The sequence below is a fragment of the Cricetulus griseus genome, chromosome 2 (assembly GCF_003668045.3).
Source record: "Cricetulus griseus strain 17A/GY chromosome 2, alternate assembly CriGri-PICRH-1.0, whole genome shotgun sequence".
Classification (NCBI taxonomy): domain Eukaryota; kingdom Metazoa; phylum Chordata; class Mammalia; order Rodentia; family Cricetidae; genus Cricetulus; species Cricetulus griseus.
This window is the reverse complement of record NC_048595.1, coordinates 421,811,971-421,838,856: the sequence shown is the minus strand read 5'-3', so window position 1 is coordinate 421,838,856 and position 26,886 is coordinate 421,811,971. Positions and strand designations below refer to the sequence as shown.

The 26,886-nt window shown below is 37.6% G+C and overlaps 1 protein-coding gene across 1 annotated transcript in view; it reads left to right on the top strand.

Moving 5' to 3' along the window:
* Positions 1 to 26,886, top strand: part of LOC100760475 (receptor tyrosine-protein kinase erbB-4) — a 658,968-nt gene that overhangs the window by 485,653 nt on the left and 146,429 nt on the right. The window contains exon 20 of the mRNA XM_035438839.1: positions 5,540 to 5,725. Within this exon, the coding sequence (XP_035294730.1) occupies positions 5,540 to 5,725 (186 nt within the window). The remainder of the gene's footprint in view (positions 1 to 5,539; positions 5,726 to 26,886) is intronic.

The following is a 26,886-nucleotide window of genomic DNA, read 5'->3' as shown; positions in this document are numbered from 1 at the left end:
AAATTTTTACTTCACTGGAGATACAGTCAAGTATAAGAAAAAGAAAAAGAAATCTGTGGGTCCTCAATAAACATGCTTAGTTGAGTGATATGTAACTAAGGTTATAAAGAGATAAAAATAATGATGGAAGAAATTCACTGTAACAAGAGAGGCAGAAAAACATAGAAACGACAAACAGAAAGTAAAAGTCTACATTGTGTAAAACTCTTCACTGATGACTTCAAGTGTTATAGTTGTTACAGTGGTAAATACTGACTGAATCTAATAAATGGCCTCTGGATGAATGAATAAATGATGCAGGATAAAGATGGAAATGATTGCTTCCAAAGATTGGTAGGTCTTTAAACTTAATTGCTTATGTTCACAAAAGTGATTATGGTATCCAGGGGGTAAGGTGAGCCATGCAGAAAACTGAAAATAATGACATTAATTCAGCCTGTCCAAACTGCTGTCCACCTTCTTACATGAATAAGTTCTTATTTATTAAAGACATGAAGGAACTGGTGTAGATTTCATTTATTTTATTTACTGGGTACCATCTGTGACATAATAGTTGTGTATGACATTATTGTAAGTCAGTTACTTTATTCCAGTTTCCTCGTTGTGTCTAACATTAATTTCTTAGTATTGTTTATCCCCGTCATTCTCACTGTCTTCAGGGATATCATCTGTCTCAAGCATCCACAAACCTGCTGATCGTTTCATTGTACATCCACATTTTCTATCTTTTGTTATTTCGTTGCCCCTTTTATCTTCTTTATTGCTAATGCAATGGGTATTTTCTCCATTGGCTGCTGGAGGGCATTGAATTAATGATCTATAAACACAATGAAACAGTGTAAGTTTGGCTAAAGTTAACATGCTTCATTCTTAAACAAACTGGTCCAGAAGTATCGCTTGGCTTGTTTTGGTTTTTTGTTTGATTTTTTTCTTTTCTTTTGTGTGACACAATCAGTCAAGTCAAGGGACAAGGTATAAATAACTGCTGGCTGGAAAAAATAGTGCCTCATCAGGAAAAACAGCATTGCTCACCTTTATTGTTAGACAGCAGACTCTTCCCTTCAGGACAAAAATAGAGATACAGATAACATGACTAGAGACTAATACAACACTTCTTCAGAGCTCTGTGTGTGTTTCCCAGAGTCCCTTGGTGGTTTTTTAAAAAAATGTTCTCATTCAAAGCAGATCTCATTATCAAGAAAAATATCCCGGTTTTAGAATATCCCACCATGCACCTCTTGTAATCTCCCTCGTTTCCAATGGGAAAACTCTTTGCTTTACACACAAGCAAAAGAAAATTTACAGGGACATAGGAAAAACAAAGGCAGAATAATCCTTAATTTCTTGAAAAATTTTAGTTAATGTACCTGTCGAGTTATATTTATCTCACTGCTCTTTTGGTGGCATTTTGTAGTGGCATCAGATAAGATCCAAAATTGCTTCTATATTCACCAACAGAGATAAGAAACTGAGAACATTATTAATTTAAAAACAGAGTAATCTATTGAAAGCAAACATTCTGTGATTAAAATATTGGGATTTCTCCCCCCTTCTCAAGCCCATTTATTGCTTTAAATGTATCCTCATTCCATTTTCTTTATCTATTTCCCTATCCTCCAAAAAGCCATCTGCTATTTCCTTTATGAAAAAATAAAACCTACAATTAGTGTCTTGATCATCTTTTCTTTCTAAAAAAAAGAAAAAGAAAAAGGAGAGAGAGAACAATTATGCAAATTCTCTGCAATTTAGTTTCAAATACTCTTTGTAGTGTGATGAGCAATTTCCTTAATACATACCCAGCTTTTTTGCCAAGACTTACTAATAGATTTTTTTAAAGAGAGCTTCCAATGTTCACATAAAAAACCATCTAATGTAAACTTCTCAAATGTACATAGAGAATGGCATTAACATTATTTTTTGAATTGTAAAGGGAAACAACCACTTTATATATTTCATTCTTTGAAAAATAATAATCTCAAAGTGTTTCGTCTACTTTAAGCATCACCATTCTTTCTATCTTAGGAAATACCTGTGCTCTGTATTGCACTAAGTCAGAGAAAGCTCTTTACTTTGTCTTTTCCTGAAGTATATTTTGTCAGGGATGTAGTTTCCCTATGAGCACCAATCTGCCGTTTGATTCTATTTGGTCCTCGATAACTAATGTGTAATTTTGCTTCCTTCATTCCGTTATGGCTAATGTGAGGTGTTTGAAGCTGTCTTGCTAACAAGATAAATGTCTGCAGCGTAAAGTCCTGATGGAGCCTAGGGAAGAATTTGCAATATTTTTAGCATCCTATGAAATAGAAGAACATTATTAATCAGAAAGTATGTTGTAAAACTGATCCTGCTGCTGACAAGGCTAACCCCTTGGAAGAATAAGGCATTGAGACTCAGTTTCCTGTTTGGTTAGCTAAGAATATCTATTTCTTTTGACTAGTCACATGGTCGAAATTAGGATCCAACATCGTTGTGACCATTGCTTTTGTAATGATTAGAGAGACTCAATTTGACTTAAACGTTTCAGAGGACCTCGGAGGTTCCTATTTTCTACATTAGCTTCATATACTGCTTGCTACATTTTTATACCCACAAGTCATGCTTCTAGACTTAGTTTATTACCTAAAGGTCTAGGAACCCTGTACTAAACCTAGTAATACTCACACATAGGAAAATTCAGGATCCACCGAGAAAGTAACAAACTGAATACTGTCAGTATAAATGTAACTTAATTAGCTATCTAGCATTTCATATTTAATTAAATATCTAATTTAATGCATAATTAATTATGATATTTAATCTAAGTAGATGTTTTGCTCAGTTGTTGGTATGTTGTATACATCTTACACATGTACCCATGTGTAATTTGGTGAAGAATTCTTCAGGTTCATAGTATGAATATAGCCAGTTGATACTACATTAAATAATATTTAATTCAGCTGTCCTTCATATTTGTAAAATATTTGTAACTATACAGCTCTATTTCAAATGTTTGCTGAGCTACACAGTAAGTGACACCAAATTGTTTCAACTTTGTAGATACACACAGGGCCACATGAATTTTTCCATGACTTACCAGGTTCCTGGATGCAAAAGGGAAGGGCTAGTTGAAGGGCTTACTCCTCTTGGAAGACAGGAGGGGAACCATTACTTCAGCTGCTGCCACAAAAGGAGTAAAACTAAGCTCTTGTTTGAGACAGGCTGATCCATGTTCCATCACTTCATCTGCTTTTCTAGAATGTTCCTCTGCCTGTGCTCCTGATAGTCGCATCCACAGTCCTTTCTGTTTTGTCACCACAGAGGAGAGAGGCAGATCTGTAACCTCAGTGTTCCTAAGTGAGCCTTGAATAGTCTGCTGAAAATCAACCTCTCCCTCCTGGCTCTGCCTCCAGAATGCTGGGTCTAAGGCATGCAACACAATGCTTGGCATGATATTGAAGTTTTTAACTATTTCAGGCATGTTTTGTTCCACTGTGTCCTAAAAGTTGGACAGTACTGTATCTTAATTTGTTGCATTATTTATAATTAAAGTTAAATATTACTGACATGAATATTATGTTGCTGATATTATGTGGCTTGGTAAAACCAAAATTCATTATAATTTTCACAGGAGTAGAATGTTGTGTTATTTATTTTGTTCCAGAAAGGCACACATCAACTATTAAAGCAAAAGAATATTCTATTTTATCATTTTTATTTGAATTAGAAACAAGATTGTTTTACCTGACAATCCCAGTTCCCTTCTCCCTCTCATCCTCCCCTACCACCCCCTCAACTAAAACCCTACCTGTCACATATCCTTTCTTCTATTCTTCCCCTGACTCAACCTTTCTGCTCCCTCATGACCTCTGCATCCTTCCTCTTCTTCCCTTCTCATTCTCATAGCTCCCTCCCCCCTCTTCCCATGCCCTCAATTTGCTCAGGGGATTGTGACCCTTTCCCCTTCTCCAGGGGACAATGTTTGTCTCTTTTAGGGTCCTCTTTGTTTACTAGTTTCTCTGGAAGTGGATTGTAGGCTGGTAATCCTTTACTCTATGTCTAAAATCCACATATGAGTGAGTAGATATCATATTTGTCTTTTTGTGACTGGGTTACGTCACTCAGAATGGTTTCTTCTAGTTCCATCCATTTTCCTGCAAATTTCAAGATTCCATTGTTTTTTTTCCACTGAGTAGTACTCCATTGTGTAAATGTACAACATTTTCTTTATCCATTCTTCGGTAGAGGGGCATCTAGGCTGCATCCAGTTTGAATATTCTTTATGGTGATATGTTTTATATTGTAGTATTGATGTTTATAATAACTTTAAATTAGAGTCTAATTATAGGTTTGCTATGTATTACAATATGGATATATTTCCATCTTCTCTAGTTGAATATCAATATGAGATAATTTGTTACTTATTTTCTTTTTGTCAAATGAAGAGATTGATACAGATAAAATTTTGTAGTTTCACTTAGCTCTCAAACTTTATATGTATATGAGTGGGACATATCTTTAATTTTTAAAAAAAAATGAATTACATTTAAATAAACATAAAATAATGGGGCAAAAAGCCTTTTAAAGTCCTCATTCATGGGTGCCAGTTAGGAGGCCAAAACAGTCTATGGGACCTCTAACAGTGGAGCCAGTGTTTATCTGTAGAGCACAAATGGACTTTGGGAGCCCATTCCCTATGGAGGGATACTATTGCAGCAAGGAGGGCCTAGGCCCTCCCCCAAATGGTAAGACAGACTTCTTTGGGGAGGTGTTGATGGGGAACTTGGGAGGGTGGGAGGGTGAGGGAATAAGGGGGATGGATATGTAAATATGAGTAGTAATTAAATAATTTAAATAAATAAATAAATAAAACAATAACAACAAAGTCCTCATTCTTCTTTATAAATCAGCATTGAACATACTGACTATAATTATTTACAGTTTTAGAATTTACATATCTTACATGTGCTAACTCTAAATGAATAATGGATAAGTTGTTAAGGTCACCTACTTGTTCTTGAGAATAACTACATTTGTATAGTTTAATAGTTTTCTAGGATAAGATAAAAAATTAAAAGTATCTGGTGTAGCGTTCATTTTTACATAATTGGGCAGATAAAATATCATATTGTTCATACTATAAAACAATAAAATATAGGTTCTGATTTATTAGGTAGTTATTCTACAATAACATTCACTTTGTGGTATAGACCATTTATTGCTTAATTTCATTTAATTATGTCAGTCTTGGCATGAAATAATTTAATGCACTTATTACATTGTTAATCAAGTGTACTGAGTACTTTCTTTGAGACTAGGTCTTACTGTATGGCCCTACCTGGCCTGGAACTTAGTGTGTATAGCAGGCTGGTCTCAAACTTATAAAGCTTCACCCACCATTGCTTCCTGAGTGCTGGAATGAAAGGCATAGGCATTATGTCTGACTCACTAAGTACATTTTAAAATCCATGATACACTTTTCATCTCATGTCAGTAATCAAAATACGGAGGAATACTGAGCTGAAATGATCATATTATGTTTCTGTTGTTGTTGTTGTTACAGGAGGCTCTGATCATGGCAAGCATGGACCACCCACACCTAGTTCGCTTACTGGGCGTGTGCCTGAGCCCCACTATCCAGCTAGTTACCCAACTGATGCCCCATGGCTGCCTGCTGGACTATGTCCATGAACACAAGGATAACATAGGGTCACAGCTGCTGCTGAACTGGTGTGTGCAGATTGCTAAGGTAAGTGCTGTCATTAGCTGTGAAAATGCTATTTGGGAGTTTACCTCCTGATCTAGAAGACTCTGATGATTGAAATTATGCCATGCCTTTCGACCTTTTAACATCAATAAATTCTATTGCTATGTTAAATGACATATTATTGTAAGTACTTCAACATGGACCATGGATTGAGCACATATTACATATATGCATATATGTAATATATACATATTCTTGTGGGTGATTTTTCCAAGGTATTCCTGTTAGATTGTCCAAATGCCGAAACACATAGCACACTAGTCAGGGAATAATTGCTATTCTAGACTTGTTTGACTCTTTTTTAAAAATGTACTCAAGTTAGCAAACAAAATGAAGAAAGTAAAAATGCAGTGTCATAATTGTTTCTTTTTATTTGGATTTATTAAAATAGTCTATAAAATTGTCAGCATTATAAATGATAGGCTTAGTGGTAAGCACCTCTACACAATGAGTCATGTCACCTGCCACTTTGCACCTTTAAGCTTTGTTGCTGCTGTTGCTGTATCAGGGAAGCTCACCATTGAGTATAAGCCCAGATTTTCATACTTCTGAGACCTTCCTCAGAGCTGTGAGGGCTCCTGCTACATTATTTTTGGTTTGTTTTTTTCCTGGTGGTCTATGAGTTTGCAATTTAATCAGCAGAAAATTCTATTGTCTTTCATATCAGGTTACAAACCATTGGTGTTAGTGGAAGGTGTGATGGTAAAACAATGTCTCTCGGTGGTGCTACTGGAGAGGGATTTCAACAGTTAAGAACCCTGGCTGCTGTTCCAAGGACCTGGGTTCCATTCCCAGCATTGACAAAGGGTGCTTATGGTTGTACCTCCCTCCAGTACTAGGAGATCTGACACCCTATTCTGGCCTAGGCGAGCACCGAATGCATGTGGTGAAGACATACATGAGGACAAAATACTTGGACACATAAAAATAAATTTTGAAAAGAAGTGAGCCATCACTCCTCACTCTTGTGTGTGTGTGTGTGTGTGGGGGGTTGTGGATGTGTGAACATATATATTGCTAGTTGTCCCTAGTACTTACTAGTCACTTTTTCATAGATGCAACTAAAATACTCATGAAAAAAACTTTAAAAAAGGAAAGACGTATTTTTGACCAGCAATTTCAGATTCTGCTTTTGATGACAGGTCATTTCAGGAATTTTTTGATAATTGATTTCAGAAGATATATTTTTTCAGAAGTCCACATGATTTTTAGACGACTTTAGTAATTACACAATTGACTTTTGTTTGTTTTATTCTCCATTCTGTGTTTATCTCATTACTTTTTATATCCATATCATGTTCCTAATGAAGTCTAATTTTCTGTGTCCCATGAAGACTGGTAGTTGAGCCCTTCTTTATTTTTGTTTATGGAGTGAGTAGGTTGGAGGGGAAACAAGAGGAAGACAAACCTCTCTTGATTTAAGAAGGTGACTGGATGGGAAAGCAGAGGTCTGGGTGGAAAAACCCATTCCTTCTCTGTGCACAGACATTGTCTTCCTAAAGATTAAATGTGTAAAGTGAACAAAGACTTTGTTTAATTTCTTTCTTTACTCTATTCCATTTTTCACCAATACTAACTACATGGAGTGACAGGAGGCTAACTTCTCATTGAACCAGCCTTTTACTTTTGTGTGAATAAAAATGAACTTCAAGTCTGGAGGTCTGATGGAAGTTGAATGCATACATACACCGGTGTTTGACATTTCTGAGATCTTTCTATTTAAGACCAGATGCTGTGTGTGCACATAAGACATCATTTGCTGCATATGTATACAAACTACCAAATCAGAAAATCACAACCTGCTGTTACTTAATATATTAAATGACAACTAAAGTTATTTAAAAACTTATAAATGTCAGTTAAATGAGTGAGTTCTTTCATTGTGTTGTGACAGAGAAACTTCCATGTCACGAAAGATAAAAAGTTAAATTAAATTCATAACATTGGTGCTACAACTAAGCTCTGTATCATGACAGTGAAAATCCACTGTTAAACATTGAAATATAGATTTATTTCATAATCATTTGTACATAAAAGGATGGTAGCTTATTATTTATTATTTTTACTGATAATAAATTTATTGTTTAAATTAGAATACATATATTCAAGTGAAGGGTCAAACCTCTTAAGAAAATCAGAAGTTAGATTCCAGTTGAGTAAGAAAATTTAGGTCAAGGTACATACTTCCAAGGATGCTTCAAAATCACTCCAAACTATACTAATGGTAAAAACTGATTTTCACACTATGGATGTCCTCAATTATGTCCGGATACCCACTGCTCAATACTTTTTTCACTACAGTGATTTTTGGTCTTTGTATATTTCTCAGATTCATATCTCTTAATTAGAGATTTGAGAGTTGCCTCTTGGTGGGTAATTATCTACAGTGTTTGTCTAGTCAAGAGGGATTCATGATTTTATTAATTAAACACACACACACACACACACACACACACACACACACACACACACACACACATTAAGTATGTTATTCAGGGTTTACCCTAAAAAGAGAACTAATATGGTGCATATAGATTCAGAAAGTTTTTCTAAAAAATTATAAATTTGTGATATTATGGAATGATGAGAACCCTGGTAATGCAGGAGAGCCAATTCTACAGGTTTAGTCCCAATTAAAACATCTGAGAACCAGTGTGTATGTGTACATGCACACCCATCCAATCCCAACAAGATCGAAATCATGGAAAAGTCAGTGTTTTGGATCAAATTGAAGTCTGAGTGCACGAGAAAAAATTATTCCTTAGTTCAATGGCAATCAGACAGAAGAGATTGGCCCTTCTCAGAAGTCAGTCTTCCGATCTTATTCAAATCTGTAACTGACTAGATCCAGCTCTCTCCCCCTTAAATTAGGTCAGTAAATGGGATTTCCTCAGTCTACCAAATCAAATGTCAATCTCATGCAGAATTTAATAGACACGTTGGCAATCATGTTTCACCAAATGCCTGAGCACCCTCTAGCTCAGTTAATATATATACACAGTTTGCTATCATGTGGAGTTATGATGGAGCTTTTCTTATACTCTATTCAGGAATGTTGACACAATAACCAAGAAAACAAAAACTACTGTTTCATGTATTGAGAAATGAGAGATAACATTTATGACAGAATTTAGGAGACAATAGCTTTTATTCTCTCTAATTTACTGCCATCACCTATCATCTCCAATAACATAGACAAACTCTAGATGACTTTAGTCTCTTTCCACTACAGTTGAATGGACAAAATTCTGATGCTATTATGATGGCTAAATGTGTGATCTGTCAGATATGCATGCTAAGAGAGTTTCCATGCTTAATATTTGTTACTATAATATAAAGAAAAACAATGTTATTTAAAATGAAATATCATCAAAACTAAATAAAGACTCCTACAGGAAGACAGCATACTATAGTAGAAACATTATCCACATAAAATAACAATCTGCACATAGGTCCAAAGTCATACTTATGAACCCTTCAGCATCCATTTCTCCCTTTTCCCTTCACTCTTGTTATCACACTCTTGCTCACCTCATAGACAGACCCTACTCCATACATGTGGCACAGTCCTGGAAAGTTCACAGACTTACCTAAGGAATTCATGACGGAAGGAAAGAAAGAAGACAAGGACAGGAAAGGAAAGGAAGGGAAGCAAGAGAAGGAGAGGGGAGAAAAATGGAGGGAAAGAGGAAGGGGTGTATCAGTTACTGTGCAAGCCAACTTTTTTTTTTCATTTTTTTTAGACCATCATAATTATTTATTTTACTGGTCCAAATCTATGCTTATACCCACAGATAAGTGTAGCTGCCATCCCAATTTGTAGTAAATGGAGACAATCATAGAAAACCACAACTGGATACAGTGAAGAGATCAGGAGATTATGAGGAGCTCATCCTCATCAGATATATCTTTATCACAGTTACTGCATCTGTGAGTAAGGGGAGATCACAGAAGAGGGACTGGAAAGAGTGTAAGAGTGAGAGTACCAGGAAGTCTGCTACGAAGCAATCTCTCCTAGAAATGGCTGCGTGGTGGTAACCTAATGGAACAATGACACTATCCATAGACACATTAGCATGAAAGAGGGAAAGCTCTTCATGTTCCATCCATAGTCAACAAAGTACAGGCAATTCTGGTTGCAAGCCAACTTTTAGAAGAAAGTTTTATTTAGACTTATGGTTCCAGAGGGTTAAGGGTCCCTCCTGTCATGGAATAGTGGTAGCAGGAAACAGACATAGCATCAGGAGAAATTGAGAGATCAGATCTTGAACTACAAGCAGGAATCAAAGAGAGAAAAGTAGTACTGGCATGATTCTAAAACTATAAATACAGCCACTAGCAAAATACTTCCTGCAATAATGCCACACCTCCTAAGCCTCCCCAAACAGCTCCACCAAGTACTAAATAATCAAATGCCCAAGACTACTGGGGACATCTCATTCCAACCACTGCATAGGGGAAAAGTATAATGAAACTACATAATTGACTTGAACTTTCTCTTAAGCCTCAGAAAAATAGAGCATTCCGTACTATGTGTACGTACGTATCAAGAACCTTTGTTGTCTCTTTCTCTCAAAGAACACATGAAAGACCTCATATGTACCTCCCAATATGTTATTGAAACAGAATTTCTGACCCATTTGCATAGGTGTGCACAAACCCAGAATATTTGTCCCAGTTTTATTAAAGTATGATTGACAAGTAAAATTTTAATACTTTTAGTGTAATTCTTAGAGATAAACATGTAATGAATTAAGCCTAGTAGTGTGCTCTTCAGCTCATCTGGCTACCATTCTCCTTACATCTGTAGTGAGATACATTTTACTCTTATCCCATTTAGGGGATGGGAATTGTGCAACTGAATACTTGGGCTTGAGTGTGCACACATATGTCACCTAGGAGCAGTTTCCACCTCTGTGGGTGCAGAGTAAAGGGAGAAGCCAAGGTTTGTTCTCTTCACCCTACTCCAGCCTGCATGGGGACATGCCACCAGTGATCCTCTTCCCTCTTCAGCTCTGAAGGACTTAAGCTTCGTTCATGTTGTGGAGTCCAAACTCCCCCTTCCCCAGTGGAATATTTTACCACTGATGGTTAAAATTAAGTTTTTTCAAGCAACATAACTTACGTGAGAGTTGTCTCCTGAGTTCTTGGAGAAGGGTTTGGAGTCTTCCCCAGGGACTCACAGTACAGAAATCCTTCTGAGATGTTAAACCCAGACTAGGAATAGGGGAGCTTTCCTATTCATCCACAACAGTAAACATGGTGTGCTAACTGATATGTCATGAAAGCATTTTGCTGGGTGGACTAAAGAAAAGAAAAGCAAGGAAAAGTGAGACACAAAGGATTATGTGGAATAAGGACTTTAGTGGAGCCCTTGAGTCTTTGCCAGAGGCATGTCAGAGCCTGTTGAAATATAAGTATGGAAAACAGCACCAGAAGGTCATCTCGTGAAGAGATCTGGAATTTTCTTAAGCTATGTTGTTTGGTGTGAAATGCACATTGTGCATTCTGTCTGCCACCACGGAGGATGTTGAGAGGCTTCAAAGAAGCAGAGGTCTCCTCACCAAGCTTCTCACGGAGACCAACTGTGGCTGCACCTGTGATGGAGATGGGAGCCCAAACAGGTGACAGAGTCTGTTTAAGTTGTGTTCTTCTTAGTGAGGAAACCAGTGACAGAGAATCCACTGCTACCTACACATCCTGTTTAAATGAACTGACAGCCAATCCCACCCAAGCCTAGAGTCAGCACTGGGCTTGTTGGATCTTAGAAGAAATACCAGCTACACTGTTAGAATTAAATATGAGGTCTAAAGGATGAGATCGTGTGCCTTCTGAGATGGTGTTGCATGGTATAATGATCTTTTTCACCTATAGAATTTTAAATGAGGTGGATGGCTTAATTTTTGTTTTCCAAATTCCTTTTAAAGCCTACCCACTACAGAAACAATATCCTCTCTCAATCTTTGTATAAGATTGTCTAGCAACATTACAATCTCCCAAGCTGATGATAAAGCTCCTGGCTGGATTTGAATCATGTTTATTCCCTCCCTGAAACAATCGCTTGCTTTTTATTTATGCGTCAAATTCTCATTGCCTTAAAGGGGGATGATATATGAAGGGCAATAAGGGATGAGAGGGAATCTCAATTCTACCAATGAAAACAGAGCTTATGGAGGCGGTTTCTGGAGCACAGGTCCCAGCATTGCACTGGAGGCTTAATTATTTCCTGAGGTTTTCGTGAATTATGAAGTTCTCTCACTTAGAGAAGTCATTTAGACCTTTTCTGTATCTAGCCTATAGGAAGGCAATCTTCTCCTTTGCTTTGCCTGTAGCATCATTAGGCCTGCTGAGTGATTCTCATTTGGTTAGTAAGGGCCTCCTTCCTGTAAATGGCAAAGGTTTTCATTTAGTCACCATACACATCCAGAAGCCTCCTTCTCTCGAGTTATTATGCTTTAGCTGGTAGTTCTAATGTATTTTCTTTTCTCTTCTTTGTTTATATATAGAGAGAGAAAGTGAAAACTATCTCTATCCAAATGGATTAAATTACACTTCATATGTGTAAAATGTTCGCAATTACATCTATTAGTCATGATTATGTGAGGCTTGGTATCTTGGCAGATATGAGGAACACTGTGATTTTCTCAAATGCAGAATCAAAGTAGCAGGGCTGGCATAGATGGTTTATTGCCCCCCTGGGGCTTTTGTTTGCAGTGCTGCAGAGGTAGATGGGTGTTCCAGCGCTGCTCTCTTGGTAAGCTGTGAAATATATTCGTGTTCATTCAGATGTATGTATGCAGTGCTGCTTTCCCAAGATGCTTACAATAATTTGGAGAGACGAGACTAGCATTTTCCACAGATAAGAGAAACAAAGAATAAAGCACAGTGATTTTTCTCGAAACCAAAACTCATAAAGGAACTAGAGACTAATCGCTGCTTTTCTTCTTTGCATACTTAACCTTGGCCAGGTCTCTCCTGAATTGGCTCTTCTATGAAGTTTAAATGAGTATTTTTTTTAATTTTGAAATAATTGTAGATTAACAGGAAGTAACAAAAAATAGAAGTTCTGTTTGTTTTTCAGTCATTCCTTGATGAATTATGGAATACTTTTTTGAATAGAAAAATTGTACGGGTGAGAGCTTACTCTTTTGCGTGGATGTAGTTTTGTGGAGATTGATCACGTGTACATTCATAAAACCACCACTCTACTAAGAAAACAAAGCTATATTGTGACCTCCTGCCATTTTAGCAGAATTTGAATTTTTGTTTATTTATTTATTTTGAGGCAAGATCTCATAGCGTAGTTCAAGCTGGCTTTGAACTTATGTCAATCCTCTGACCTCAGACCTCTTCTTGCTTGGCTTTTAGGCATGCCCCATTGTGTCTCCCTACTTCCTTGTATTTAATGACATCCAAGTATTGTCACATTCAGCATTTGAGTAATGTCTTTGCCTTTTAAAATTGTCTTGAGATCTTGGGCTTTGTATATTTACATGGTATGGGATACTCTAGAATCCAAATTTCATGATAGTATTAGGAATTTAGCTGTGTTTCTTCAGAGTTATCTTCTATAAATTGGCACAAAGAATATTACAGAGCCATACCTATGAAGAATAACCTGGATGTGTATCATTATGTGACCTAAGGGGAATGAACATTCCATCTAGTAGCAATATAAGGACTCTTACATATGCTTAGGGGGGATATCTGCATTCTTTCTGTACCCTCTAATTACCATAAGGATGGTAATTATGCCTGCAAAAGGGCATTTCAGTGATGCCCACAGGGCAAGGAAGTAAATCAGAATAATAACAGTGATAGTCTGAGAGTGAGAAGAAACAGTTAAGTATCAATGTCAGGCTTCCTCTTTTGTGTGATAGCTCAGAAATTTAGACTAATTCCATTCAATATCATGTGATCAGAATTTAGTTTTAGGATATGTATGTGCATGTATTCATATATACATATCTATGAAAACACACACACGTGTGTGTGCTATATTATACATCTTAAATGTTAATATATGTTAGAGGATATGTTTTGCATACAGGCTAGCTATATGCACTCAAAAGTTTACAACTCCAGTTAGACTTCTTCATGTTAAAGGGGGTATAGGATATTAAGAACAATAACTGTCATGGTGAGAAGTCTTAGGCTGCACAATGTTTGTACAAAATTCCACTTTCCATCATCTAAATGTGATGGATTACAAAGAGCTTGTTGGCAACAGTTCATTACTTTTCATCAGGCTGAGGTGAGAGATGAGCAGAATATATGTGTAGTAGAAAGGAAGGGTGAGCTGAGCGATTATGAGCACATGAAGAAGTGCGGCTGTGGGTCAAGGATTTTATCCTTCATTAAGGAGCCTTTGCCTAAGCTCAGGATCTACTCATCCCAAAGCGAACAAAGGATAGCTTAATGGCCATCATCTATCAGCCTGCCACATTTCAAGCTTCAAGATCCTATTTCCCATGCTCCATGCCTTGACAAGGCTAATTGTGTAATTACAATACTATATCACCCACTCCTGGTGCATCGGCACTGGCAAGGCCCAGATCCGGGAACTCTGATGATTATTGCCCCAAGCAAGCACATTAGCACAGGACAATTTACTAATGGGATGGCTCTGTTGAAAATTTCAATTCACAAGATGGAAGCCAAAGAGTTTGTGATGAACTCCATTGTATTTTAAATGCCAGACAGAGTTAAGCCCTCAAATTAGAATTATTTTGTATTTTAAATAAAAGATTGCCCCTCCCCTATATTTCTTTATCCTTTTGGGTATGGGTTTTTTTTTTTTTTTACATTTACTAACATTTTCTACTAAAAGTGAATTAGAACTCATTCCCCAAGAATCAATTAAATGCTAAACAAAAGAATACTTTTAAGCTAATACTTTCTATACAAGTTACATAATTTCCATTAAAAATCTAGCAAATGTGTGTGGGAGTCCTGTGATATCAGCCCTTTCTTGCTCTGGGAGCATCCTAAAGCAAAGGCAATACTCTATGACACTTCAGCTACATGTATCCTTGTTATGGGGGCTCCTCTGATTTCCTGTGCTGAAAATATATGCCAAGTCTAGCTACTTCCACTCCACTTTGAGGTTTTAGTTGCCTGTGTCTCTAAAGGATGAGTGTGTCAATTTAGAAACTTTCTCAACAACTTTGTTTCTACTATAAACTAGAAGAATACAGAGCTAATGTGAACAGTTTCTAAATCAAAAGTGGACAACTGAAGATTCTTTGTTGAAAATTTCAATCCATTCCTGGGGATGAGTTCCTCCTTATCCCAGATGTGCAGATAGCCTTGACCAATACTGATCAAGGCTTTCAAGGAGAGGGTAGTCTTGTGTTAATCTGCTTTTAGTAGATACACAATAACAAGGACTCTCCTTAGCAATAAGGGACAGTCGTTACCATCATTTCTATTCAACTTAGAATTTGTGAAGCAAGAATAATCATGTATGAATAAAGCTAGCTGATATTTGGTTGGAAGTTATGTGTGACATTTCACCCATGGAATGCCCACTTAAAATTCTCAACACAAAGTGACATATAAATTAAGAGAGTGCTTCATATTGTCTGTCAGTCAGTAATGTAGCTTGTTGTTACTATCATTCTTACCTTTGTTGATATTTTGCACATTGTCTATGAAAAGACTATGACTTCAGGAAAGCATGTCCAAAGTGACACAACTAATGAGCATGGGGTTGTGTGATTTTGCCACCGTGTCTTCTTTTTTGCATCATCTGAGAATTTCCACACACCATCCTTCTTTTGGTGTCTTGATTGCATAACCCTTGACATAGGACAATATAGCAACTTCACATTGACAGTTCTATTAAACTGATTTTTTTCTTTAGTTATGTGGTTGTAAGAAATAGTACTCACTTATTAGCACCATCAGTAAAACTTGAAATATGAAATTTTACATACATCAGTTATCGTTCACTAAAAGTGTGTGGAGAATGAGAGAGAACACAGCTTTTGCTTGTCAGTGGAATGACTTGGAAACTTCTAGAACCACTTTCTTCATTGCAGCAGCCCTTGTTTTTGTTTTCCTGGGCAAAACTTCTTTAGAACATTCCTAAGTAAGGGGATATTTTACTACCAAAATAGAAAACATACCACTATAATCTATGATGTTTGGGGTCTGTGAAATGAGGCTTCTACCTGTGTGGGTTCTTACAGGACAGAAGTGTCTACACACTAACTGTACACTCTCCTGTTACAGGTACCCATGATCTTATTTACAGGTGCCCTGAGGCATCTGGTCACAAATCCCCTGAATTTCCATCAATCATTGAGATAGAAGTCACAGAAAACCCCCTTTTTTCTTAACTTAAATTCCCCAAAAGACTGCCTTAGAAAAACATTATTGGAAACTTGTTCTAAATAAGATTCAAGATATTACAGCCACACCTGCAAGAATCTGTCAACATTTCCATTATAAGCCCATATTTCCCAGGTTTATTACTTGACTGTAAATTTTTTTCTCTGGACTGTGATACAAAAACCCAGAAGTTCAGCCCAGAGCCATTTTTATTATTGTTGCTCAAATATTGAGATTTTTCCAACTTATGATTTTTTAATACCACGTAAGTCAAGTACTTTTGGGGACACCTGTGCATTCTATGTCCTTTATAAAATGTAATATTAAAAACAATTTATTCCTCTCAAGAAACAAAAAAAGAGATAACTGGAATACCAAGACCTGAAGGGGAAATTGTGAGAGCCCATGTGGATCTATTCCATATGATTTGGGAGCTAATTTGATATTTAGATTGAGATTTTTAATATTACTGCAATAAGCTCTTGAGAAATTAGAACCACATGGATTTAAAAGAAACTGAATTGTAGACAAGGGAGACTTTCAAGGAAGACTAAAACTGCAACTTAGTGAAGAATGTTCTCCAGGCGACTGATGCTGCTGTCATCAAAGATGGAGCCCTGGCTTGTTTGTTTATTTTTGTGATTTGTTTTCCTAACTGATGACTGTAGTAAGAGAACCTGACACACAATTTTTAGGTCAAGGAAATACTTGAACTATTATTTTCAGTAATTTTATCAGTAAGGCAACCCCCATTGCAATGTAATAATTGAATTTCTTGTCAACAGAATTTGCCATATTGGTAGATCTAAAGTTTCCTATCCTCAAAGCACATATAATACGAGCAGGCAAAATATATATTGCCTTATTGTGCCAGCTTACTTTCTCAGCTTTCTGAATAAGAGATGTTTATCAAGAGAATAGTACCTGGGTGATACCTTTCCCGGTTGAGATTGTATGATTCTAGAAATGTTTACTCAGTGTCAGAGTGGATAAATCTGACCACACTCTGTGGATTTTAGCACTCAATGGATGTCACTCCTAGAAGAGTTTTGGTCATTAGCAATGTGTTCTTGAATATATAAAAGGGAATATATATATATTTTAAATATTGTGGGGCATTGGCAGAAACAGGAAAGAAGAAATGTTACTATCTTGTCCAAACTTGATGGAAGCTGTTAAATCACCTTCCCAATTCTGCAGTGTGGCTGGAATAAAACACACAACATCTTTGGACTTGATTTCCATCTTTCCCAATGTATAAAGAAAGTAGAAAAATTAAGAAATATATAAGAGAGGGGTGGGTAGGGATTCTATAAGTTTTTCTATGCTGGTCATAAAGAAGTGAACTTGTGTGTTCACTTGTCAAGTCTTAATGACAAATTCAGATTCTTTATAATTGGAAATCATAGAAGCAGATGAGAGGCATTGCTCATCAGTGATGTTCCAGTATGCAAGCCAAATTCAGAAGATATTCACATTTAAATGTCCATGAGATTTGAACATTTAAATGCTTTTACTCTTTCTTTTTCTAAGCATACTATAGAACATAAAGCACAGAATATGGAATATTGCACAGCAGGAAGATCACCTAGTAGCCTATTTTATAGTTCCTATGAAATATAAACAATTATCTCAATGCTTTTATTGGTTATGGGCATTGAGCTCAGGAGCAAACAGATTGTGTTGGCTAGTTTTATGTCAAATTGACAGAAGCTAAAGAAACATTTTGGAAGAGAGAAACTTAACTGATAAAATGCCTCCATAAGGTTGGCCCTGTAGGCAAGTCTCTCATGAATTTTCTTGATGATGATTAGTATGGGTATGCCTACCACTAAGCAGGTGATCCTAGGTGCTTCAAGAAAGCAGGTGGGGCAAGCTGGGAGAAGCAACCTAAAAGCATCATCCTGCAAGGCCTGTGCATCAGCTCTTCTCTCCAGGTTCCTGCCCTGAATTCCCTCCAATGAACTATGAAGTTCCTTTTGGTCATGGTGTTGTATCATGACTAAAGAAACCATAACAATTTGGGGGTTCTTCCAAATACTTGGCTATAACTACATGATTCTGCCTAGTATCAAATGAATGCTAAGTATTCTAATTAATTTCTAAAATACAGTTAGCATACTCTCAAAATAAAGGGCCCTATCTGGGTTTCTTTAGCTTTTTCTTTCTAATAGTTTCTAATTGAGCTTCTTGAAAAATTATGTCTCTTAGCATAACATGCTTCTCCTTCTCCCCGCTTTCCATCTCCTTCTCCCTCTTTCCTTTTCTATCTGTCAGTATTTTTCTGTCTCTTTCTCCCTCCCCCTCTGCATTTTCCTCTCCCTCTTTGCCTACTCTAACCCTCCACTCCTATTCCTATCTACCACTTAACACCTCCTTGGTGGTTTTCTGACCTTGGCATATTGAGAAGTATGGTAATCTAACGTTGCACTAAGTATGACACAGACACAAAAAGTCCTTTAGCAATTCATCTGAATCAGTTATACTGAAGTCAGTAAATGTACAGAAAAGAGAGGATGAAATTTGTTTGCACTTATATCAGAAACCAAGAAGAGCACCCTTCCCCTTTCACTCTACAGTTACCGAGAAGACCAGTGGGGGAAATCAGGAGTTCCTCGGGACTGTTTTAGAGAAGGAATGTCCAGAGAAACCACCCAGCAGTGCCTCACTCTGATGCTCCAGCAGTCAGCACTGAGGAAGCTGTTCCAGCAACCTGCAGGCCATGTGCTATGTTTGTCTTTTTGCCTGAGGCATTCACCAATTATGTGTGCTATAAATGTATGCAGATCTCCCTTCCATAAGCAAAAGACTTGAGGGATGCTTTCCAATCCTCCTGTTTATTAAAGAGAATGAAGAATTCTGTGTGGAATGAAAGTAGTATTCTAAGCAGAATCCAAGAAAAATCAAAAGAATAGGAGTAATAGGATCACCAGTTTTTAAAAATGTTGTTCTTCTATGAAGCATTATGTTTTGGGGTTATTTTCTAATTACACTTTCTAAAACACAGGCTTTCCATTTGTAAAATGGTAATAATGCTACCTCTTGCCTGGTACCATTGTAGATGTTAATGTACGTGCGTTAGTTAATGAGTGTGAAGTAGCTGACTGAGGCATAGTGGGTGTTTAATGATGTCTTTTACATAGTGAGAAATTAGTTCATGAGCTCCACAATGGGAACACTGATGGAAATGAACAAGCTGGTAGATAAAAGAAAGAAAGACAAAGCGTGCATCCGAGGAAGCCACAGCAACAGCAAGCATTTGCCTTGATCCCACAAGATGAAGGTCTTAAAAGAGTATCTTATGTATGGTCATGAAGTCAGAATTCAGACAACCTTTTACAGAGACTTCTTCCCAAAAGATGAACCCTGATATCCATTTATCTGAGACTGAGGTATACAGAGACACTGAAAGAACTGACTAGAACATTAAGTGACACATTGTATTTTGGATTAATGAGAAAATCATCGGTCAAACCAAACTAATTGAATTGCAGGTTATCATAAATAAATGCTATGAAAATAAGAGGTTACCATGTGTAACCTCTTCAAAGTTCTTCAAAGTTCTGAGTAAGAAATGTAAAATAGTCTATGGAGACAAACATACATCATAATGTCTTCCTACTTTATTTTTAAAAGAGAGAAAGGTGTAGGTGCAAGTAATTAGTTGTTTAAACATAGTTAGGGACAATTTAATTGATACGTTTATTTCCTGTCCCATCAATGCCCTGGTGACATGGTAAGAAAGTAGCATACATACCTGACTGAAATTTTTCATAGTTTATCCAAGAGCTTTTAAAGAATCAGAAATTCATCGTTATACAGTATCCCTCCCCTGCCATGGACAAGTGATAGTGATCTCTGGCACACATCAGGCAAAAACAGAGAAAACTGGGGACTGGAGAGTTGGTTCTGTGGTTTAGAACACTGGCCACTCTTTCAGACAACCAGGGTTCAATTCCCAGTACCCATGTGGCAGCTCACAAATGTCTGCATCTCCAGTTCTAGGGGTGTCAATGCCCTCACACGGACATACATGCAGGCAAAACAGCAGTGCACAAAAAACAAATAAATACATCTTAAAAATTAAAAAACAGGGGAAACTGACTTCTACCCCCCTCTGATAATACAGCTATCTCATCACACATAAATTTAAAGAATAATTAAAATGAATGGGCTACTTAGTTTTCTAATTTTTCAGTTTTCTATTGATTGTACTCAGATTCAGTAAATTCAACTTAAATGTGATCAGTTTACAATGTTCCCCCTACTGTATCTGGCATCTGCCCATGCCTGAAACATTTCATGAAATTTAAACTACCTCTTGAAAAACATTCCCCTTCTCAACCAGTCTGATTCCTTTTTAAAATTTTTCTTTAGACTTTTTAAGATCATATGATTATGTCATTTCCACCCTCCAAATTTTTCCAAGTACCCTCCTAGATCTCTTTCAAGATCATCGCTTCTTGCTTCCATTGATTATTGTTACCTGCATATATGTATACTTGTATACATATATTTTCCTAAATACATAAATGCAACATGTTTGGCCTGTGTAATATTACTTGTTTATAGACTATGACTCTTAAAAGCTAGACACCATATATTACCCATGTGTGAGTTTTCACCAGTCAAGACAAAGTTTACTACAGAATCGGTACACAGTGATGAGTCAAATAGATATAAGGCCACTTATGAGGGCATACTGAGTGCATTGTGATGTAAGTGGGACAACACTTATGGGTATAGACTCATCCTAATGATACTGAAAAAAAAATGGTGATGAGCAAATGAGCTTGAATTGCTTACAAAATTATTGGAACCATCACGAATAGGTAGAAGATAAGAACTTAATACGGACTTGTAGTGAGTAGTGAATGTTACAGTAAATAGCGTGGTGAACATTGGCGGACTCCATGGCAGGCAAGGGTGACCAAGGCAGAGGGACAAACATGCCAGGCAGACAGAGCTTAAGTGAGAAGTTTTATTAGAAAGGGGAGAGAGTGGGGAAGGAAAAAGAAGAGAGAGGGGGGAGAGGAGAGAAGAGGAGAGGAGAGAGGGGAGGGGAGGGGAAGGGAGAAAGACGAGGAGGAAGAGGAGGAGGAGGAGGAGGAGGAGGAGGAGGAGACAGGAAAAGTCCTGTCTGCCCTAGGAAAAGAGAGCATAAGGGGGCTGGGCAGAGGTCTTTCTTTTAAGGGGGTCCTTTGCATCTTGGCTGACCAGGGTACTGCCTGAGTGCATTCTGCCAGGTGACACGGCAGGCCCTAATAATGCCCGAATCCTTACTCCTTATAGGGAATATCTCAAGATGCTCACTAGAAAACATGGTATAGATACAAGGGCATATGTGAAGACTGCCAAAAATCAAAAGTAGAATTATCACAAAGAATAAAATATGAACTAAATTGATTTCAGCATAAGGAAGAATAACTCCACTACTCTGAGCATTAAGATTTAACAAAACCTTTATAATAATGATGATCACTGCCCCTCTTATCCATCTTCACTTGTTTTTTCCTCCTTTTTCTTTCCCACATCTAATGTACTGTACATACATGTATGTGGAGGTTGGAGCGTCAAGCAGTGTTGTGCTAGTCTCCACAGAGTTACTCATTGCTTCAGAATAACAAGTAGAGAACATGACATAGTGAGGGAGGAGAATTTTGAAAACTTAGACCTCCTTTGTGAAGGCCACCGGTCTCTTCCTGGGCCCAGATTCATAACCTCAACCAGCCCTTATTACCTCCCCAAAACACTGCCTGCAAATACCAACATAGAAATTCAGGAACACATAATAAGCTTTAGGGGGACAAACTCATAGCATGTAAGTGGTTGCTTTTCCCAGCACAGTATGCTTCAAGAGGCCAGTTCATCTCTGGGGTCTCACTCTCACCCCACCATAATCATACCTTGAAAGCAGTGGCCTTTCTTCATTCTGCCTGGTCACTTTCTCTTCCCTTCTGGTCTAAGACACTTACCTGTATGCTGAATTTTCTCCTCTCTCTGACACATGGAGTTTAAAGTTAAAGGTACAAAGATTTATGTTGATTGATGGGAGCATCTGCATCTCCCTTAAGGAGGGGCATCCTCACAGATGAAAGATTGAAGGAGGCATATTAAATATGGTCCCAAATCTCCATACATGTGAGGACAGAAACACTCAGTCTTGGGCTGTATCTATTCTGTTATTATTCCAACACATAAGGAATGTGCACTGTGCCATTAGAACTCATAAAGCCTGAATTTTTATGGAACTCGTGTGTGTGTGTGTGTGTGTGTGTGTGTGTGTGTGTGTGTGTGTGTGTAAATGGTCATTGAAAATAACTATAGAAAACAATTTGGAAAATTTACACAAAAATTGTCTTTGATTTGTAATGCTTTAAACATTGATAAAATGGGAAATGAATAGTTGTCTTGGCTTTTCTCCTCCATTAGCTTAATTTTGGCCTTTACCTCAATTCATCCCTTATTTCTTTAGGTAGATGAGTGGAATTTAAAAACCACTGATGTGCTTTTAATGTTGAGCTAAACTTTAATCTTACACTTGGAAGCTATATTTATCTCAATATCACAGGAATGTACTTAAGGGTAACACACATTCTTTACCCAATTTCTCTTTTTCTTCTTTGTAGAAATTATAATAATGTAAAAGCATGTGAAAATCTAATGCTTCCCTTTTGAGGGAAACTGTTTCTAAAACCAAGACACTGCTCTAGGAAAGTGGACAATTTAACATTTTATACCTCTGATAAGCTCTTTCCAAATTCTTTTGTTCTTTGTGTTACCTCGTTCATTGCCAAACTACGTGATTCTAAGATACTTTCCCTCTTAAATCTATTTTAAAAGATTCATTTCTTGACTGCAGGGGAGAGGGAATTTCAAGCAAGTAAAGAAATTTACAAGTTAGTCAAATAACCTCAGAGACATGGTATATTTTACTCTCCAGTTTAAAAACCCCATTGAAGCATCCTTTATCACTGAGGAACCCCCCCCCAATCCCAAATGCTGAATCTTTAAGAATGTCTAGCTCTGGTTATACAGTGGGGTTAAGACAATTGGGAGTCAGTGGCTCATTAATTTCACTTTACAGTAATTTCAACACCAATTAAAAAATAAAAACAGAAAACAGCGAAGCAAATTGGCATGGACCTATAATCCTAGCACTTAAGATGCAGAGACAAAATATCACTATTCAAGACAAGATTAACTATAGAGAGAAATCCTGTCTCAAACAAACAAACCCAAGAACTGAGGCTACAGCATGGTAGTAGAGCCCTTGATTCTAGCACACACTTAGCATGCACAGGCCCTGGGTCCCTTCACCAGCATCTTACACACACAAACATTGTCTGTGATATTTTATGAGACTATTACACAGTGTCACATGTTTAGAATGAAATACGATTATGTTTGCTGCCACCACAAAATAATGAATAATTTTTGTCTAAAATTTTAAAATTGTCTTTTTTTGTTTTAGAATATCAAACTTTTTAAATTTAAATTAGAAACATGTTTTACATGTCAATCCCAGTTCCCTCTCCCTCCCCTCCTCCCCTGCCCACCACTAACACCCTACCTATCCAATACCATTTCTGGTCCCCAGGGAGAGTGAGGCCTTCCATGGGGGGTCTTTAGAGTCTGTGATATCCTTTGGAATAAGGCCTAGGCCCTCCCCTGTGTGTCTAGACTGAGGGAGTATCCCTCTATGTGAAGTGGGATCCCGAGGTCCATTCCTATTCTAGGGGGTAAGTACTGATCTACTACAAGAGGCCGCATAGATTTCTGAGATCTCCTCACTGACACCTACATACATGGGGTCTGGATCAGTCCCATGCTGGTTTCCCAGCTATCAGTCTGGGTATGAAGAGCTCCCTCTTGTTCAGGTCAGCTGTTTCAGTGGGTTTCACCAGAGTGGTCTTGACCCCTTTGCTCATCACTCCTCCTTCTCTGCAACTGGATTCCAGTTCAGTTCAGTGTTTAGCTGTGGGTATCTGCTTCTACTTCCACCAGCTGCTGAATGAAGGCTCCAGGATGGCATATAAGTTAGTCATCAATCTCATTATCAGGGGAAGTCATTTAAGGTAGCCTCTCCACTGTTGCTTAGATGGTTAGTTGGTGTCATCCTTGTAGATCTCTGGACATTTCCCTAGTGCCTGATTTTACTTTAAACCTATACTGGCTCCCTCTTGGATGGTATCTCTTATTTTGCTCTTCTCTATTGTTCCCCCTACACAACCTTCCTGCTCCTTCATGTCCTCCTCACCCCTCTTTTTCTCCCCTTCTCATTCTCCTAGCTCCCTCTCCCCTCTACCCATGCTCTCAATTTGCTTAGGAGATCTTGTCCCTTTCTCCTTCTCCGCGGGACTATTTATGTCTCTTTTAGAGTCCTCCTTGTTGCCTAGCTTCTCTGGTGTTGTGGATTACAGGCTGGTAATCTTCTGCTCTATGTGTAAAATCCGTATATGAGTGAGTGTATACCATGTTTGTCTTTTTGTGACTGGGTTACCTGGCTCAGAATGGTTTTGTTTTCTCTGCTTTACCTTGTTGTGTGAGAAGAATGGTGGAAAGTAACAATATTTTGCGTCATAAGCTGGAGCACCTCATCACATTCATAGGACTGTAGGAAACCCAAGTGAGTCCCCAAGAACTTATGGGGAGGTGCAGGCCCAAGGCACAGTGTGAGGACAGGTGCTTAAGCTGTCTGGGTCTTTGACTTCACTCCCAATTTTGGTGGCTTGACATTTTGTTTCATTATCTCTCTTCTGCTTCCCTCCTAATTTCAGTAACTGTGCAATCTTTTTTATTGGTTCTATGTTGTCTTCTTTTGTTTCTGGAGTCTCATGTGACTTCTGTTGCTTCTTCCAATATTTCCACATGGCCCAGCAATTTCCTCAGACCCCTCTAGACTCCGGGACACAGAGAGATCTTAGGCTTCTCCAAAAGTTTATCTTCTTGGAGTAATGCATGTCCTCTTCCAAAAAGCTAGGATATGGAATGGGTGCTGCTGTGCAAGGCTATACCATCTTTGAAAATTCAGAGAGTGTTTGTTTCCTTTCACAGTGGTCTCCATCCATCTGTTTGCACAAAATAAATTATGCTAAACTTTGAGTTCTTTTTGATGCAGACCTGGAAATGATTAAAATGTGAGGTAAATACTAATTTTATTACCAGGTTGAATGGATTGGTTCATGGGAATTTGCTAGCAACTTGAAATGTTTTCAGGTTTGAAATGTAGCTTTTGTTAGTCACTTTTCTTTTGGCTCTGACTAAATACCAGACAAGAAGTCACTGACAGAAGAAGGTTTTATTTAGGCTACAATTGGAGGGAATATGTTTCCACATGACAGAAAGGGTATGGTGGTAGGAGCCCAGGGTCATATTTCAGCAATGGTCAAAAAGCAAAAAAACAGATAGGAGTGACCTGTTAAAACTCAAGGCTAGCCCCCAGTGACCCATCTCCCCAACAAGGCTGTTTCTCCTCAAGATGATATACGTTATGAAACAGCTTCATAACCAAATATTAAGACACTTCAGTCTAGTGGGGCATTTCTCATTCAAACTACACAACAGTTATTTTTCTTCTGGTGGACATTTTAATCTCCTCCCTAATGTGGAACGAAACAGAAACCTATAAGAATAATCACCTTCAAATGGGAGAACTAATGGTTATTTAACATGAGATATCTCAGAAATATTAAATACAGCCTGGACCCCAGCGTGTGCTTCCTATTCACTTTTCCAGTATAATTTTGATGTTCGTGATGGATGTGCAATCCCTAACAACATGTGCAGACCTTCACAGATCCATAAATGCTGCTTATGAATTTGTGTGTTATCATAACAACATTCCACATTGCTTCCTCCCTGGGCCCAAAGAAGGAAACTTCTTCAAGGGTTTAACTACCAAGGTTTTCTTTTACTATCTAAGAACCTCTCTTCTTCAAGATCTACCATGGTGAATATATGGTTCCCCAAACAAAAGTATTCTGTCTCCTAGCTTCATAAAGAAATATGTCAGTCTTTGTTTATTTCTTCACTTTATCTGGAAATAAACTCAACCATGTCCAGTCCATATGATTTGCCAACCCATGCTTTGCACTTCCTATGCAAACACAACAGTTTTTTTAACCTCCTTCAGAACAGCATATTAGCAACAAATTCCCATTTTAGAGATTGCAAAGTAAAGCATGGGTGGACTAAGTTTGTTTTTTGTTTGTTTGTTTGTTTTTTACTGTTCTTAACTATTTTGCAATGAAATCAGTAGCCTAAAATTCTTTATTCCAAACCCAGAGAGTATTTAAATATACAGCCAAGGATACTAATTTTGTATTTGTAAAGAGATTAAATCTGAAAAGTGAGGAAGAGAATGAGACGCTAGTAGGAGTCCACTTTATATAGTTCTAAGAATGCCTCACCTGTCAGGATCAAACATGAGCAAAGTATTTAATGATATGGTTATAGACTCAGAATAAGTAATTTCTTTTTTCTGTCACTGCTCTTATTAAGCCACAACAGGTGCCATATACTATAGGTTTACAAAAGAGGCACTTAAAAGAACAAACGCATCAAATTTTCCCTGCTGGAAGTGAAGGCTCCATAACAATGAACTCAAGAAGTGTTCAGTAACACATGGCCTCTCAAAGAAGAGAACCCAGTTAGAAGGTGTGTTTTCTGGAGCATGCTTAGAGATGGTGTAAATTTCCCTGGTGATGGTAACAATAGAAAGACCAAGGTTAGACTTAAATGCAATGTGAGTGAAAACCTGGCAGTTCCAAGTGGCTGCTGGCACAGTTTGAGGTGTCCTGCCAGCA